The 14,570-nt window shown below is 44.0% G+C and overlaps 1 protein-coding gene across 2 annotated transcripts in view; it reads left to right on the forward strand.

Annotated features, from left to right (window-relative positions):
* The window catches only part of CARS2 (cysteinyl-tRNA synthetase 2, mitochondrial), a 102,255-nt gene that overhangs the window by 46,888 nt on the left and 40,797 nt on the right, over positions 1–14,570 (forward strand). Inside the window, exons 1-2 of one of the 2 annotated variants that reach the window (XM_040425219.1) lie at positions 2,045–2,079; positions 2,190–2,273. In XM_040425219.1, coding sequence (XP_040281153.1) covers positions 2,216–2,273 — 58 coding nt within the window. In that variant the 5' untranslated portion in view covers positions 2,045–2,079; positions 2,190–2,215. Of the gene's footprint in view, positions 1–2,044; positions 2,080–2,189; positions 2,274–14,570 lie in introns of those variants that run through there. The other variant, XM_040425218.1, reaches the window with a different exon arrangement.

The raw sequence follows: 14,570 nt of genomic DNA on the forward strand, positions 1-14,570 counted from the left end.
AGTTGCATGACCAAACATTTAATTTTTAATACAGCAAGTCTGCAGCATTCCCAGTAATTTCAAGCTAGGCTGAAATACCCTCGAGAAGCATGTGAACTGTTTTATATGCCATGATTGTGAATATCTGTTTTACCACCGGAAGAATATTTTAGTATAGTATATTGGTTAATGCCACTGATTTTGGTGGGACTGACCAGCCATCTATCAGTGTATAAGGGCCTTCAGACTGGCTGTGGCATTACCCAGACACCGGCATGCTCAGGCAAGCAGGGCATGCATGTGTATGAAGGGTTTAGGAGAGAGAGCTGTTGGATGAACAAGTGTTCAGCCAATAGCTATCTGATGTGTTTGGCCAGCCTAAGATCTTTGTATTTTTATATTTTGTGAGTACTGGTTAAAGGGGTTGTCCCACAATAAATATTCTACAATTTTCAAACCAGCACCTTGATCTAAATACTTTTGTAATTGCATGTAATTAAAATTTTTGCATAGCCACTGAGTTATTCAATAAAAGGTATTTGTGTAGCGTCACCTGCTGTTCATTTTTCTTCTTATTTCTTTGACCTGCTCACTGAGAAGGCCACACATGCTCAGTTTTATCCTTCAACTGCCTCCTGATCTGTGATAGGGAAAGAGCTGCAGCAGAAAGAGAGAAGCAGTCTGCATATTGGGGAGATTTATCAAAACTGGTGAAAAGATAAATTGGCCTGGTTGCCCATAGCAACCAGATTGATCCTTTCATTTTCCCGAGCTTCTTTGGAAAATGAAATATTAATCTGATTGGTTTCTAGGGGCAACTAAGTCGGCTTTCTTTTGCACCAGTTTTGAAAAATGTTCTTTTATTGTGTGGTAAAGAGAGGATATGGACAGGAGGAACAGTGTAAATGGAAAGTCCATGCTACCCTCCACCTGGGGTCATGAAAGAAGATATTTTTTCTCTACTACTGCAGGGTGTCAACCCCCCCCCCCAACCACACACCTCCAGGCAGGCTACCAGCTGAAGGGGAGAGGGCTGTTTAAATCCTGTTTATATCTCTGGCTTTGTAGCAGCGACAGATGTGAGCATGGTCTTGTTTGAAATCTGACAATCTACTTAGCTGCTATACATCAGGAAGTATTGCCTTTAGCAATTTGGGTCCAGAGTGAAAGCAGCAGAAACCTTTTTTAATTTGTACTTTCACTTTCAGCTGCTATCACTTCCAAACTGATTTCTAAAGTCTATGGGGCTCATTTATCAAACAGAAATACACCTAAATTAGGTCCTTTGCAACGCAATCTGTGACTTCTCCCCGCTCATGCCAGGTCTAAAAAAGTGGGTGTGGAGGGGAAGGGGACGTGCCAGCAGGCCCGTCTCATTTACCATTTTCTACGCCTGTTTTATGCATAGAAAATGGTCTAAATATAAGATAGCTCTGAAGTGGGGGAGGATCTGCCAAAGTTGTGTAGAAGCCGGCGCCTCTTGATAACTCCGGCGGATCCACCGCCAGGTATAGGGGTTATTAAGACTGGTGTCTTAAATGCCGATCTTAATTATTATGCCCTTATATATCCAGATGTAGAGGAGATAATGTTGTGATCTTATGTTAAAGCTTAGAGTGCCAGCATTTAAACAAGACCAGACATACTGTATATCTCTATCTACTACAGGAGATATGATGGGTTAAAGCAGCCGTCCTTACTCGCCCTGCTGCCCAAGCTCTGCTTCGGCTGAACTGTTAGGTCCTTTTCAATGTCAGAGCAGAGCTTGGGAAAAACTGTTAGGGAGTTAGATGAGTTTTCTAGGAATACACATTGGACCCATACTCGGCACTTATTGATGGTCTTTCCCCGTAGGACCTTACCCCATCACCTCTGCTGGCTGCAGCTGTGTACAGATATTCACAAAAAAAAAGATGAGACTTGTCCATATTGTTTAGAAGTGATGCTACCAGCCAATATGTACAAAGTAAATGCCATGTCTAGTCCACTTATTCTTTTAGCATAGGTGGTATGGTCCAACTTTTATAGCTGTGACTCTTCTCTTCCCCTAGATATAATTGGCCTGCATGTTGTAAAAATGTGGAGTCCTTGAGAAGTCCAGTAAGTGCATCTAAATCCCAGGGAATATTTCAGATATAAGGCTAGAATTGTTTTGAGCTCTGCTAGTGATTCTTTCAGTGTTTTAACTGCCCTTCCTTTCTCCTTTTCAGGAAATGTGTATTTTGATGTCCTGTCAATGGGCAACAGATATGGAAAGTTTATCGGTTCTTTTTCACATATGGATACAGAGTCAGGTCAGTTGCTGGTGCTGTGCTGGTGACACCAACACACAGGATTACGTTAGATACATTTTGCTGACACAGCAGAAGTCCAGGCGTTCATGGATATTGAGCACATCTGCTCTTCAGAACATGACTGTTTTATAGTCCTGTGCAGCATTAATTTGTTTGTAGTTTATTGTAATACATCAGAGTTAAGGAATTTATCTTCAGTATAATCCTGTCATTATTCATAATTAGGGATGAGCGAATCGAGTGGTACCTTGGAACCGAACCAGAGTTCGGGAAATGTTTTTTTACAGTACAAATTCATTTATGAAGTTGTTCTCGCGAGACTTCGCGAAGCAATAACTTCGGCTCATCGGAGCCAATACATTCTAAATTATATGGAGCTCCTGCTCTGTACAGTATTAGAACGAAGTTTTGTGCGAATCAACTTCGGATGTTTCATCCGTAGTCAATTCGCTCATCCCTATTCATAATATAAGGTTTTTTTTAAACGTAGACCAGCATCATGCCAGAAATACTAACACACCAAATATTTATTATACAGTGCAAGAAAAAGTAAGTGAACCCTTTGGTATTAACTGGATCTCTGTTTTGTCCTGCCTGTTTGTGTGTTTATTGGATTTTTTCCAAGGTTGCCCAGGAGGCCAATCCATGCCTCCACAGCTGCCCGCCCTCCACCGCTCCTGACCTCCATAGCGCCCTGCCTCCTTAAGGCCTCTTTCACACGGGCGTGTCCGGATGCGTCCCGGTGCATTGTGGCAAACCCGTGCGAGTAGGAACGCAATTGCAGTCAGTTTTGACTGCGATTGCGTTCCGATGTTCATTTTTTATCGCACGGATGCAATGTGTTTTGCACGCGCGTGATAAAAAACCGACTGTGGTACCCAGACCCGAACTTCTTTACAGAAGTTCAGGTTTGGGTTAGTTGTAGTGTAGATTGTATTATTTCCCCTTATAACATAGTTATAAGGGAAAATAATAGCATTCTGAATACAGAATGCATAGTACAATAGGGCTGGAGGGGTTAAAAAAAATAAAAAATAAAAATATTTAACTCGCCTTAATCCACTTGTTCGCGCAGCCGGCATCTCTTCTGTCTTCATCTGTGAGCAATAGGACCTTTGATGACATCACTGCGTTCATCACATGATCCATTACCATGGTGATGGATCATGTGATGAGCGTAGTGACGTCATCAAAGGTCCTATTGCTCACAGCACAGATGAAGACAGAAGAGATGCCGGCTGCGCGAACAAGTGGATTAAGGTGAGTTAAATTATTTTTTATTTTTTTTAACCCCTCCAGCCCTATTCTACTATGCATTCTGTATTCAGAATGCTATTATTTTCCCTTATAACCATGTTATAAGGGGAAATAATAATGGTCCCCATCCCGATCGTCACCTAGCAACCGTGCGTGAAAATCGCACCGCATCCGCACTTGCTTGCGGATGCTTGCGATTTTCACGCAACCCCATTCATTTCTATGGGGCCTGCGTTACGTGAAAAACGCACAAAGAGGAGCATGCTGCGATTTTCACGCAACGGACAAGTGATGCGTGAAAATCACCGCTCGTGTGCACAGCCCCATAGAAATGAATGGGTCAGCATTTAGTGCGGGTGCAATGCGTTCAACTCACGCATCGCATCCGCGCGGAATACTCGCTTGTGTGAAAGGAGCCTAACAGTGACCTCCACAGTGATCCACCCCCTTAACTGTGACCTCCACAGCGCCCTATCCCCTTAAAAGTGACCTATAACGGTAAAAGAAAATGGCTGAGTGGTTATGGAAACCTGGCGTAAAACTGTGTGAGGTGAAGATTGAAGGACCTGCGAGCTTCTGTTGGGTAATAAGGGTCGTGTGACTGCGTGTTTGTCCGTTAGGATATGAGTAAAAGAGCTGCAAGCTCCTATTGGCTAATACGGGTCATGTGATGGTGCCATATTTGCATTTTTTGGGAATATTTCAAGAACAGTACGTCCTAGAGAGCTGAAACCTTTATGAGATCCTTCCCAGATACCCCATGCAGGGCTCCAGATGGCGACCAAAATGGTCACCAATGCGACTTAGAATTGCTAAATGGCGACAAGACTTTGTAGTCTTGTCGCCATTTGCGCCTAGACCCTCCGCTGCTCTGCTGCTTTCACATTAAACTGACATGGGACGCGCTGCTGTCAGTGCGTGCCATGTTCTTCTCAACAGCACAGGGGAGAAGGATGCAGTCCCTCCCCCCTGTGCCGCTGCCACCAATCGGCTGATAGCAGGGAGGAGGAGGGGAGGGTCTGTGGCTACTGCGCCACCAATGAATATAGTTTATGCATAGTTTAGGTTGCCTCTGAGAATGAGACTGTGCGCAGGCGCGATGCGATCCCGGACAGTGAGGGTGCCGGGCGCATGCGCTGAAGATGGCCGGGGACACTAGTAGCCGCCCAGCGAAGTGAATATTGATGAGCTGGGCGGCGCTTCAAACGGCAGTTGTGGCGAGGCTGGCTGGGCGCAAGCTGAGGTGAAACACCGCCCCTTGGGCAGATTGAACCCGATTCAAGCAGGTTATAAAACTTCAGATTACTGTAGTTATAAGGTGGACAGGGGGGATACTTAGATGATTCTAATACACTTTATAAGACCTGTACGGTCATATATATACCTAAATATGCTTTTTGGCCCTGTCAGTGTCCCTTTAAATGATTCAAAATTCTTAGTTAAACTACATAGGCATACCAGAAGGGGGTGCTAAACACTCATAAAGGTCATTGCTCCTTAGTGGGGAATATTATGAGGAGAAATAATAATCCAGAGGATATTCCAGAGACATCAATGGTTATTCAATATCACAGGATAACCTAAGGATGAGGCATGAGGTAACAGACATCTAGGATATATGATCGGTCCATGCAATGTGACTCTGAGATATATGGGCATCCACTGGAACATGTATGCAACATGAAATAATTGTGAATAATAAATTTCACTAATCAATGGCAAATTGAACTAGCTGTGTGCAGCAATTTTTTCTACAACAGATTACAACTAACAAGTCTTTTGCTAGCACCAACGACAGCGGTGTGCGGTACTTCATTCTGTAAATACCACCTTTCACAATAGCTCATTGTCAAAGCTTATCTATTCTTTCCTTGTACAATGACCTCTTCATAGATCACAGAGCATGCCTAGAAAACTCTCCAATAGAAGTCAGTGAGATCCCCTCCAGACCATTGTGTTTATGGCCCATGGGGCTGCTGTAAAGCAATTTTCTTAATGCTTTCTAAATGCTGTTAAGAACAGCTCAGGCAGGATGGCAGCCCCTATAATCATGTTCAGGAAATAAAATAATAAAATCTGTCATTTAAAAAAAATTCTGCAATCATAAAATAAAAAGAAATTAGAAAAAAAGGATATGTGTTTTATATCTGGTTTTAACTGACAGATAACATTTTTGGTGACATTTCTTTTAGATATTGATTACCTATCCTATCCACTGCCCCCCTCCTCCAGGCTGGCTGAAATCGCAGCCAGCTGAAGTGGGAGGGCTACTTTAATCCTCCATATCTCAGGCTGGGTATTCCATACAAATGTGAACCTATTGTTTGAAAGCTGACAATCTAAGCTGTTAAATAAGACTAAGATCTGTGAGAAATACATAAAGCAATACAGCTCTCAAATCGGGTCGGGAGTCAAAGCTGCAGGTGTATACAGCTTTCACTGGGACCCATTTCTAAGAGTTGTATTTTGCAATGTGTCAGAGCTAGTGCCACAATATTGTTTAAAAACAATCTAAATTGTGGCTACAGAACAATGACAGCCTAAGGCCTCATGCACACAACCGTTGTGTGCATCCGTGGCCGTTTTCCGTATTTTTTTCGCGGACCCATTGACTTTCAATGGGTCCGTGGAAAAATCGGAAAATGCACCGTTTTGCAGCCGCATCCGTAATCCGTGTTTCCTGTCCGTCAAAAAAATATGACCTGTCCTATTTTTTTGACGGACAACGGTTCACGGACCCATTCAAGTCAATGGGTCCGTGAAAGAACACGGATGCATACAAGATTGGCATCCGTGATCCGTGGCCGTAGGTTACTTTCATACAGACGGATCCGAAGATCCGTCTGCATAAAAGCTTTTTCTGAGCACTTGGTGAAAACTCAGAACCGACAGTATATTCTAACACAAAGGCGTTCCCATAGTGATGGGGACGCTTCTAGTTAGAATATACTACGAACTGTGTACATGACTGCCCCCTGCTGCCTGGCAGCACCCGATCTCTTACAGGGGCCTGTGATCCGCACAATTAACCCCTTAGGTTCTGCACCTGAGGGGTTAATTGTGCATATCATAGCCCCCTATAAGAGATCCGGGGCTGCCAGGCAGCAGGGGCCCGCCCCCCTCCCTTTATTGTATTATCATTGGTGGCCAGTGTGCAGCCCCCCTCTATTGTATTAATATCATTGGTGGCCAGTGTGCGGCCTCCCCTCCCCCCCAATCATTGGTGGCAGCGGAGATTCCGATCGGAGTCCCAGTTTAATCGCTCTGGGGCTCCGATCGGTAACCATGGCAACCAGGACGCTACTGCAGGCCTGGTTGCCATGGTTACTTAGCAATATTACAATATTAGAAGCATCATACTTACCTGCTGCGATGTCTGTGACCGGCCGGGAGCTCCTCCTACTGGTAAGTGACAGGTCTGTGCGGTGCATTGCTTAATGATCTGTCACTTACCAGTAGGAGGAGCTCCCGGCCGGTCACAGACAGCGCAGCAGGTAAGTATGATGCTTCTAGTATTGTAATATTGCTAAGTAACCATGGCAACCAGGCCTGCAGTAGCATCCTGGTTGCCATGGTTACCGATCGGAGCCCCAGAGCGATTAAACTGGGACTCCGATCGGAATCTCCGCTGCCACCAATGATCGGGGGGGGGGGGGGGGAGAGGGGAGGCCGCACACTGGCCACCAATGATATTAATACAATAGGGGGGGGGCCGCACACTGGCCACCAATGAAATTACAATAGAGGGGGGGCCACATACTGGCCACCAATGATATTCAAACTGGGGAGGGAGGGGGTCTGCCCCCTGCTGCCTGGCAGCCCCTGATCTCTTATAGGGGGCTATGATATGCACAATTAACCCCTCAGGTGCAGCACCTGAGGGGTTAATTGTGCGGATGACAGCCCCCTGTAAGAGATCGGGTGCTGCCAGGCAGCAGGGGGCAGTCATGTACACAGTTCGTAGTATATTCTAACTAGAAGCGTCCCCATCACTATGGGAACGCCTCTGTGTTAGAATATACTGTCCGATTTGAGTTTTCACGAAGTGAAAACTCATCTCTGAAAAAGCTTTTTATGCAGACGGATCTTCGGATCCGTCTGCATGAAAGTAACCTACGGCCACGGACGCGGATGCCAATCTTGTGTGCATCCGTGTTCTTTCACGGACCCATTGACTTGAATGGGTCCGTGAACCGTTGTCCGTCAAAAAAATAGGACAGGTCCTATTTTTTTGATGGACAGGAAACACGGATCACGGATGCGGCTGCAAAACGGTGCATTTTCCGATTTTTCCACTGACCCATTGAAAGTCAATGGGTCCGCGAAAAAAATACGGAAAACGGCACAACGGCCACGGATGCACACAACGGTCGTGTGCATGAGGCCTTAGGGATGCTCATTGTGTGTTGGTGGTGGTGGGGTTGCTTTCATGGGGGTGGCGGTGGTTTAGGCTCCATTCACACGTCCGCAAATGGGTCCGCATCCGTTCCGTAATTTTGCGGAACGGGTGCGGACCTATTCATTTTCTATGGGGACGGAATGGATGCGGACAGCACAAAGTGTGCTGTCAGCATCCGCATTTGCGGAGCGCGGCCCCGATCTTCAGCAAAAGATAGAACATGTCCTATTCTTGTCCGCGGACAAGAATAGGCATTTCTATAGGGGTGCCGGGCGGGTGTGTTGCGGATACGCTATTTGCGGGTCCGCAACACACCACGGACGTGTGAATGGAGCCTTAAGGGGCCTCTTCCTTGGTCTGTAACGCCATGTCCATCAGTCACATAGGCTTTGTGCAGCTCCGACCCATTCACGTTGATAGGATTGTGCTGCAATGCCAAGCACAGCTGCAATACGATGTATGGTGCTGTACTTGGTATACTGTGAAGAGGCACAGCTCTTATTTAGCAGCATTCTCCACCACCAAACGTTTCCTGCAGGAGGGACCAATGAATTCTAAGGTGTATGGAAATGTTGTGCAGGAGAATGTAATGGTAGCCATGAATGATCTCAAGAGGAAGAGATGTTTGAAGCAACAAGAAAATGACGCAAAACATATAAGTAAATCAACTAAAAAATGGTTGATAAAGATTTGTGTTTTGTATTGGCCAAGTCAGAGTCATGACCTTAAAAGGGTTGTCCGATATTTGACATATTGACAGCATATCCTCAGGGTAGGTCATCAGTATGAGGTCAGAGGGGTCGGACTCCAGGGGCCTCCACTGATCAGCTGTACGAAGAGGCTTGGGCCTCTACCTAGGCCATGTGACATCATGTTGGTCACATGATCTAGGCGCAGCTCACTTGAATGAGGCTAAGCTGCAATACCAAGCACAACTACTATATAATGTACAGCACTGGGCTTGGTAAGCTGCGAGGAGGCTGCGGAACTCAGGGGAGCGCTGCAGCCTCCTCAAATAGCTGATCTGCAGAGAGTCGGACCCCTGCCTATCTGATATTGATATCCTATCCTGAGGGTAGTTCATCAATATATAAATCCCGGAGAACCCCTTTAACTCTATTGAGATGCTGTGATATGACCTAAAGATGGCGGTGCCCACAAGGCATCCCAGAAATATTGATTAACTGATTTTTGCAGTGAAGTATTCCAAAATTTCTCCTCAACGTCTTGCAAATTCTATTTGCAGCTACAGAAAACGTTTGGTGGATGCGATTGCTGCTACTGGAGAATCTCCAGGTTGTTATACAGAATGGGTCATCAGTAGAGATGAGCGAATTTCATATTTTGAAATTCTTTTGTGGTATTTAGTGAATTGCATTATGGATTCCGTTACCACGGACCATAACGCAATTCCATGACTGAATGCATAACGGAATGCCTTTAGAAGTCTATGGGCTGCAAAACGGATCCGTCCCGTTTCCGTTATGTGGGGGAGTCCATAACGGAATCCATAATGCATTTCACTACATACCACAAAACGAACCGCAAAGAGATTCAAAATATGAAATTCGCTCATCTCTAGTTATCAGGAAATGAATAATGTTTAAATCACGTTTTTATGTTAAACTTTTTGACACAGAAAATAAAAATTTGATTTAAACATTAGGTCATTTTCTGATGATACATTCCCTTTAAATAAGGGTTCACTTACTTTTTAGCCCTGCACTGTGGATGTTAAATCAACGTGCTCAATAAATGACATGAATTGACATGTATTTGTGTGTTATTAGTTTAGTTAGATTGTGTTTGTCTATAATTGTGAGTTAGATAAAAATCTGAGCATTTTCTTAGTAATTTCAAAGGGTTCACTTACTGTGTCTTGCAATTGTAATATGGAAATAGTTTATATTGCCCTTGGTCGGACTGAAGGGAAATCCTGTCTTACATTCTAGCTTATGACAGGGATTCCCGTACAATTGTTGTATTCTAGGCTGTGCAAGAGGTGGGTTGTACTGACAACATGCTGAGAGTTGCTTAGGCTGATGTTGCCATTATTAAACATCTGTTCCCCTTATTTTTCAACAACACATAGATAACCAGTATCTTCATATAGGGGTATAAAGGCTGTCATTTTAATGTCTTATCAAACCAGTATGATAATGTATAAATTGTATTTAAAAGGGATTTCCAATATTTTATAACTGATGACCTAATAGGTCATCAGTATCTGATCAGTGGGGGTCCAACACCAGGGACCCCCGCCAATCAGCTGTCTGAGAAGACACCGGCACTTCTGTGAGCACCGTGGCCTTCTTGCAGCTTACCAAGCACACCACCGTACATTGTATAGCAGCTGTGCTTGTTATCGCAGCTCAGCTCCATTCACTTTTTTGGGGCAGAGTTATGCCTAGGCCATATGACTGATGAACATGTCGTCACTGGCCTAGGAAAAGCTGAGAGAAGGCTGCAGTGTTCACAGGGCCGGTGCCCTCTCAGCTGATCGGCATTGGTCCCGGGTGTTGGACCCCCACCTATCGGACACTGATGACCTATCCTGAATCTAAAAAAAAACCTTTAAAGAGGACCTTTCATCTGTTTGACTTATAGGAGCTAAATACCTGTACTTGCGGGGTACACCCGCTGATGCTGCCACCCGTTTTTTTTTTTTTCAAGCATCACCCTGCTGCGCCCTCCTGAAGTTTTCACGCTCAGTATGCTAACACTGAGCATCGGAACAGGCAGGAGGAGACGCCAGGGTTTCTTAATAGGTGTCTCCTTCTCCCTGGCTGTGCCGCGATCCAATCACAAAGGAGAGCGTCACAGCCAGGGAGAAGGAGACGCCCATTGAGAAACGCTGGCGTCTCCTCCTCCCTGTTCGGATGCTCAGTATTTACATACTGAGCGCGAAAACTTCAGGAGGGCGTAGGGGCGATGTTTAACCACCTCAGCCCCCTTAGCTTAAAAACCCTTAATGACCAGGCCACTTTTTACACTTCTGACCTACACTACTTTCACCGTTTATTGCTCGGTCATGCAACTTTGGTGGTATTTCATTGCTGCTGACATTTTTACATTTTTTGTTATTAATCGAAATTTAACGATTTTTTTGCAAAAAATGACATTTTTCACTTTCAGTTGTAAAATTTTGCAAAAAAAACGACATCCATATATACATTTTTCTCTAAATTTATTGTTCTACATGTCTTTGATAAAAAAAAAATGTTTGGGTAAAAAAAAAATGGTTTGGATAAAAGTTATAGCGTTTACAAACTATGGTACAAAAATGTAAAAGCAGCTCTGACTTTCTGAGCACCTGTCATGTTTCTTGAGGTTCTACAATGGCCAGACAGTACAAACACCCCACAAATGACCCCATTTCGGAAAGTAGACACCCTAAGGTATTCGCTGATGGGCATAGTGAGTTCATAGAACTTTTTATTTTTTGTCACAAGTTAGCGGAAAATGATGATGATTTTTATTTTTATTTTTTCTTACAAGGTCTCATATTCCTCTAACTTGTGACAAAAAATAAAAACTTCCATGAACTCACTATGCCAGTAGTAAAGTTTGGTGGCTCACTCACTAATTACTAATGGAATAGGTGCACTGCCACTCAGCACTCCCTGTTGCTGATAGAGTGAACGGTATAGAAGCAGGGTTGGGCGTCACTCAATATCGGGCATCAAATAGACAAAGACAGAATTAATGTCTGAAAGTTATCTTATATTTGCAACAAATTGTATAAAATTGCACATAAAATACATAAAATACTCTAAAACACACATATAGCCTCCTGGGAATCACTCATATAGCCTCCTGGTGATCGCTATGCTGAACCACTATATAAGTTGCCAGAGTCCATAATGTATCAATGTCCTTGAAAGTTCATGTAGCGATCAGCAAAAATGGAGATAAAAGGAAATTATATAATTCACAAGAGGTACTTTACCGCTCCTTCAGGCCGCTTGTTATCAGAAGTGCGTCTGCTCTACTTTGAGCTATGAGGACCTGTAAGTTCAGTCTTTTGCGTCGGAAGTTCCCCGTTCACTGGATAATGCTTTAGAATGTAGTCCGTAACTTTGACCTTCCAGGACCTTCCTGTGGCGTCCCACGTGGTTTCACTGAATAGGTCAGGTGACTTACAATTTCCAGGCGGGGTTTTTGAACTTGTACAGCGTCCGACCGTGATTCTGAAGATCTTCCTTATATTGTCCCACACTGTCTCTTAGCCATACGCGTTTCGAGGTCAGTCGCCTCTTCCTCAGTGGCACCACGTGGGACGCCACAGGAAGGTCCTGGAAGGTCAAAGTTACGGACTACATTCTAAAGCATTATCCAGTGAACGGGGAACTTCCGACGCAAAAGACTGAACTTACAGGTCCTCATAGCTCAAAGTAGAGCAGACGCACTTCTGATAACAAGCGGCCTGAAGGAGCGGTAAAGTACCTCTTGTGAATTATATAATTTCCTTTTATCTCCATTTTTGCTGATCGCTACATGAACTTTCAAGGACATTGATACATTATGGACTCTGGCAACTTATATAGTGGTTCAGCATAGCGATCGCCAGGAGGCTATATGAGTGATTCCCAGGAGGCTATATGTGTGTTTTAGAGTATTTTATGTATTTTATGTGCAATTTTATACAATTTGTTGCAAATATAAGATAACTTTCAGACATTAATTCTGTCTTTGTCTATTTGATGCCCGATATTGAGTGACGCCCAACCCTGCTTCTATACCATGAACTCACTATGCCCATCACGAAATACCTTGGGGTGTCTTCTTTCCAAAATGGGGTCACTTGTGGGGTAGTTATACTGCCTGGCATTTTAGGGGCCCAAATGCGTGCAAAGTAGTTTGAAATCAAAATCTGTAAAAAATGCCCGGTGAAATCCGAAAGGTGCTCTTTGGAATGTGGGCCCCTTTGCCCACCTAGGCTGCAAAAAAGTGTGACACATGTGGTATCGCCGTACTCAGGAGAAGTTGGGCAATGTGTTTTGGGGTGTCATTTTACTTATACCCATGCTGGGTGAGAGAAATATCTTGGCAAAAGACAACTTTTCCCATTTTTTTTATACAAAGTTGGCATTTGACCAAGATATTTATCTCACCCAGCATGGGTATATGTAAAATGACACCCCAAAACACATTGCCCAACTTCTCCTGAGTACGGCGATACCACATGTGTGACACTTTTTTGCAGCCTAGGTGGGCAAAGGGGCCCACATTCCAAAGAGCACCTTTAGGATTTCACCGGCCATTTTTTACAGATTCTGATTTCAAACTACTTACCACACATTAGGGCCCCTAGAATGCCAGGGCAGTATAACTACCCCACAAGTGACCCCATTTTGGAAAGAAGACACCCCAAGGTATTCCGTGAGGGGCATGGCGAGTTCCTAGAATTTTTTATTTTTTGTCACAAGTTAGCGGAAAATTATGATTTTTTTTTTTTTTCTTACAAAGTCTCATATTCCACTAACTTGTGACAAAAAATAAAAACTTCCATGAACTCACTATGCCCATCACGAAATACCTTGGGGTGTCTTCTTTCCAAAATGGGGTCACTTGTGGGGTAGTTATACTGCCCTGGCATTTTAGGGGCCCGAATGCGTGAGAAGTAGTTTGAAATCAAAATCTGTAAAAAATGACCGGTGAAATCCGAAAGTGGCTCTTTGGAATGTGGGCCCCTTTGCCCACCTAGGCTGCAAAAAAGTGTCACACATCTGGTATTGCCGTACTCAGGAGAAGTTGGGCAATGTGTTTTGGGGTGTCATTTTACATATACCCATGCTGGGTGAGATAAATATCTCGGTCAAATTGTATAAAAAAATGGGAAAAGTTGTCTTTTGCCAAGATATTTCTCTCACCCAGCATGGGTATATGTAAAATGACACCCCAAAACACATTGCCCAACTTCTCCTGAGTACGGCAATACCAGATGTGTGACACTTTTTTGCAGCCTAGGTGGGCAAAGGGGCCCACATTCCAAAGAGCACCTTTCGGATTTCACCGGCCATTTTTTACAGATTTTGATTTCAAACCACTTCTCACGCATTCGGGCCCCTAAAATGCCAGGGCAGTATAACTACCCCACAAGTGACCCCATTTTGGAAAGAAGACACCCCAAGGTATTTCTGTATGGGCATAGTGAGTTCATGGAAGTTTTTATTTTTTGTCACAAGTTAGTGGAATATGAGACTTTGTAAGAAAAAAAAAAAAAATCATAATTTTCCGCTAACTTTTGACATAAAATAAAAAATTCTAGAAACTCGCCATGCCCCTCACGGAATACCTTGGGGTGTCTTCTTTCCAAAATGGGGTCACTTGTGGGGTAGTTATACTGCCTTGGCATTCTAGGGGCCCTAATGTGTGGTAAGTAGGTAAATGACCTGTGAAATCCTAAAGGTGCTCTTTGGAATGTGGGCCCCTTTGCCCACCTAGGCTGCAAAAAAGTGTCACACATGTGGTATCGCCGTATTCAGGAGAAGTTGGGCAGTGTGTTTTAGGGTGTCTTTTTACATATACTCATGCTGGGTGAGAGAAATATCTCGGCAAAAGACAACTTTTCCCATTTTTCTATACAAAGTTGGCATTTGACCAAGATATTTATCTCACCCAGCATGGGTATATGTAAA

This window comes from Bufo bufo, chromosome 3 (assembly GCF_905171765.1).
Source record: "Bufo bufo chromosome 3, aBufBuf1.1, whole genome shotgun sequence".
Lineage (NCBI taxonomy): Eukaryota > Metazoa > Chordata > Amphibia > Anura > Bufonidae > Bufo > Bufo bufo.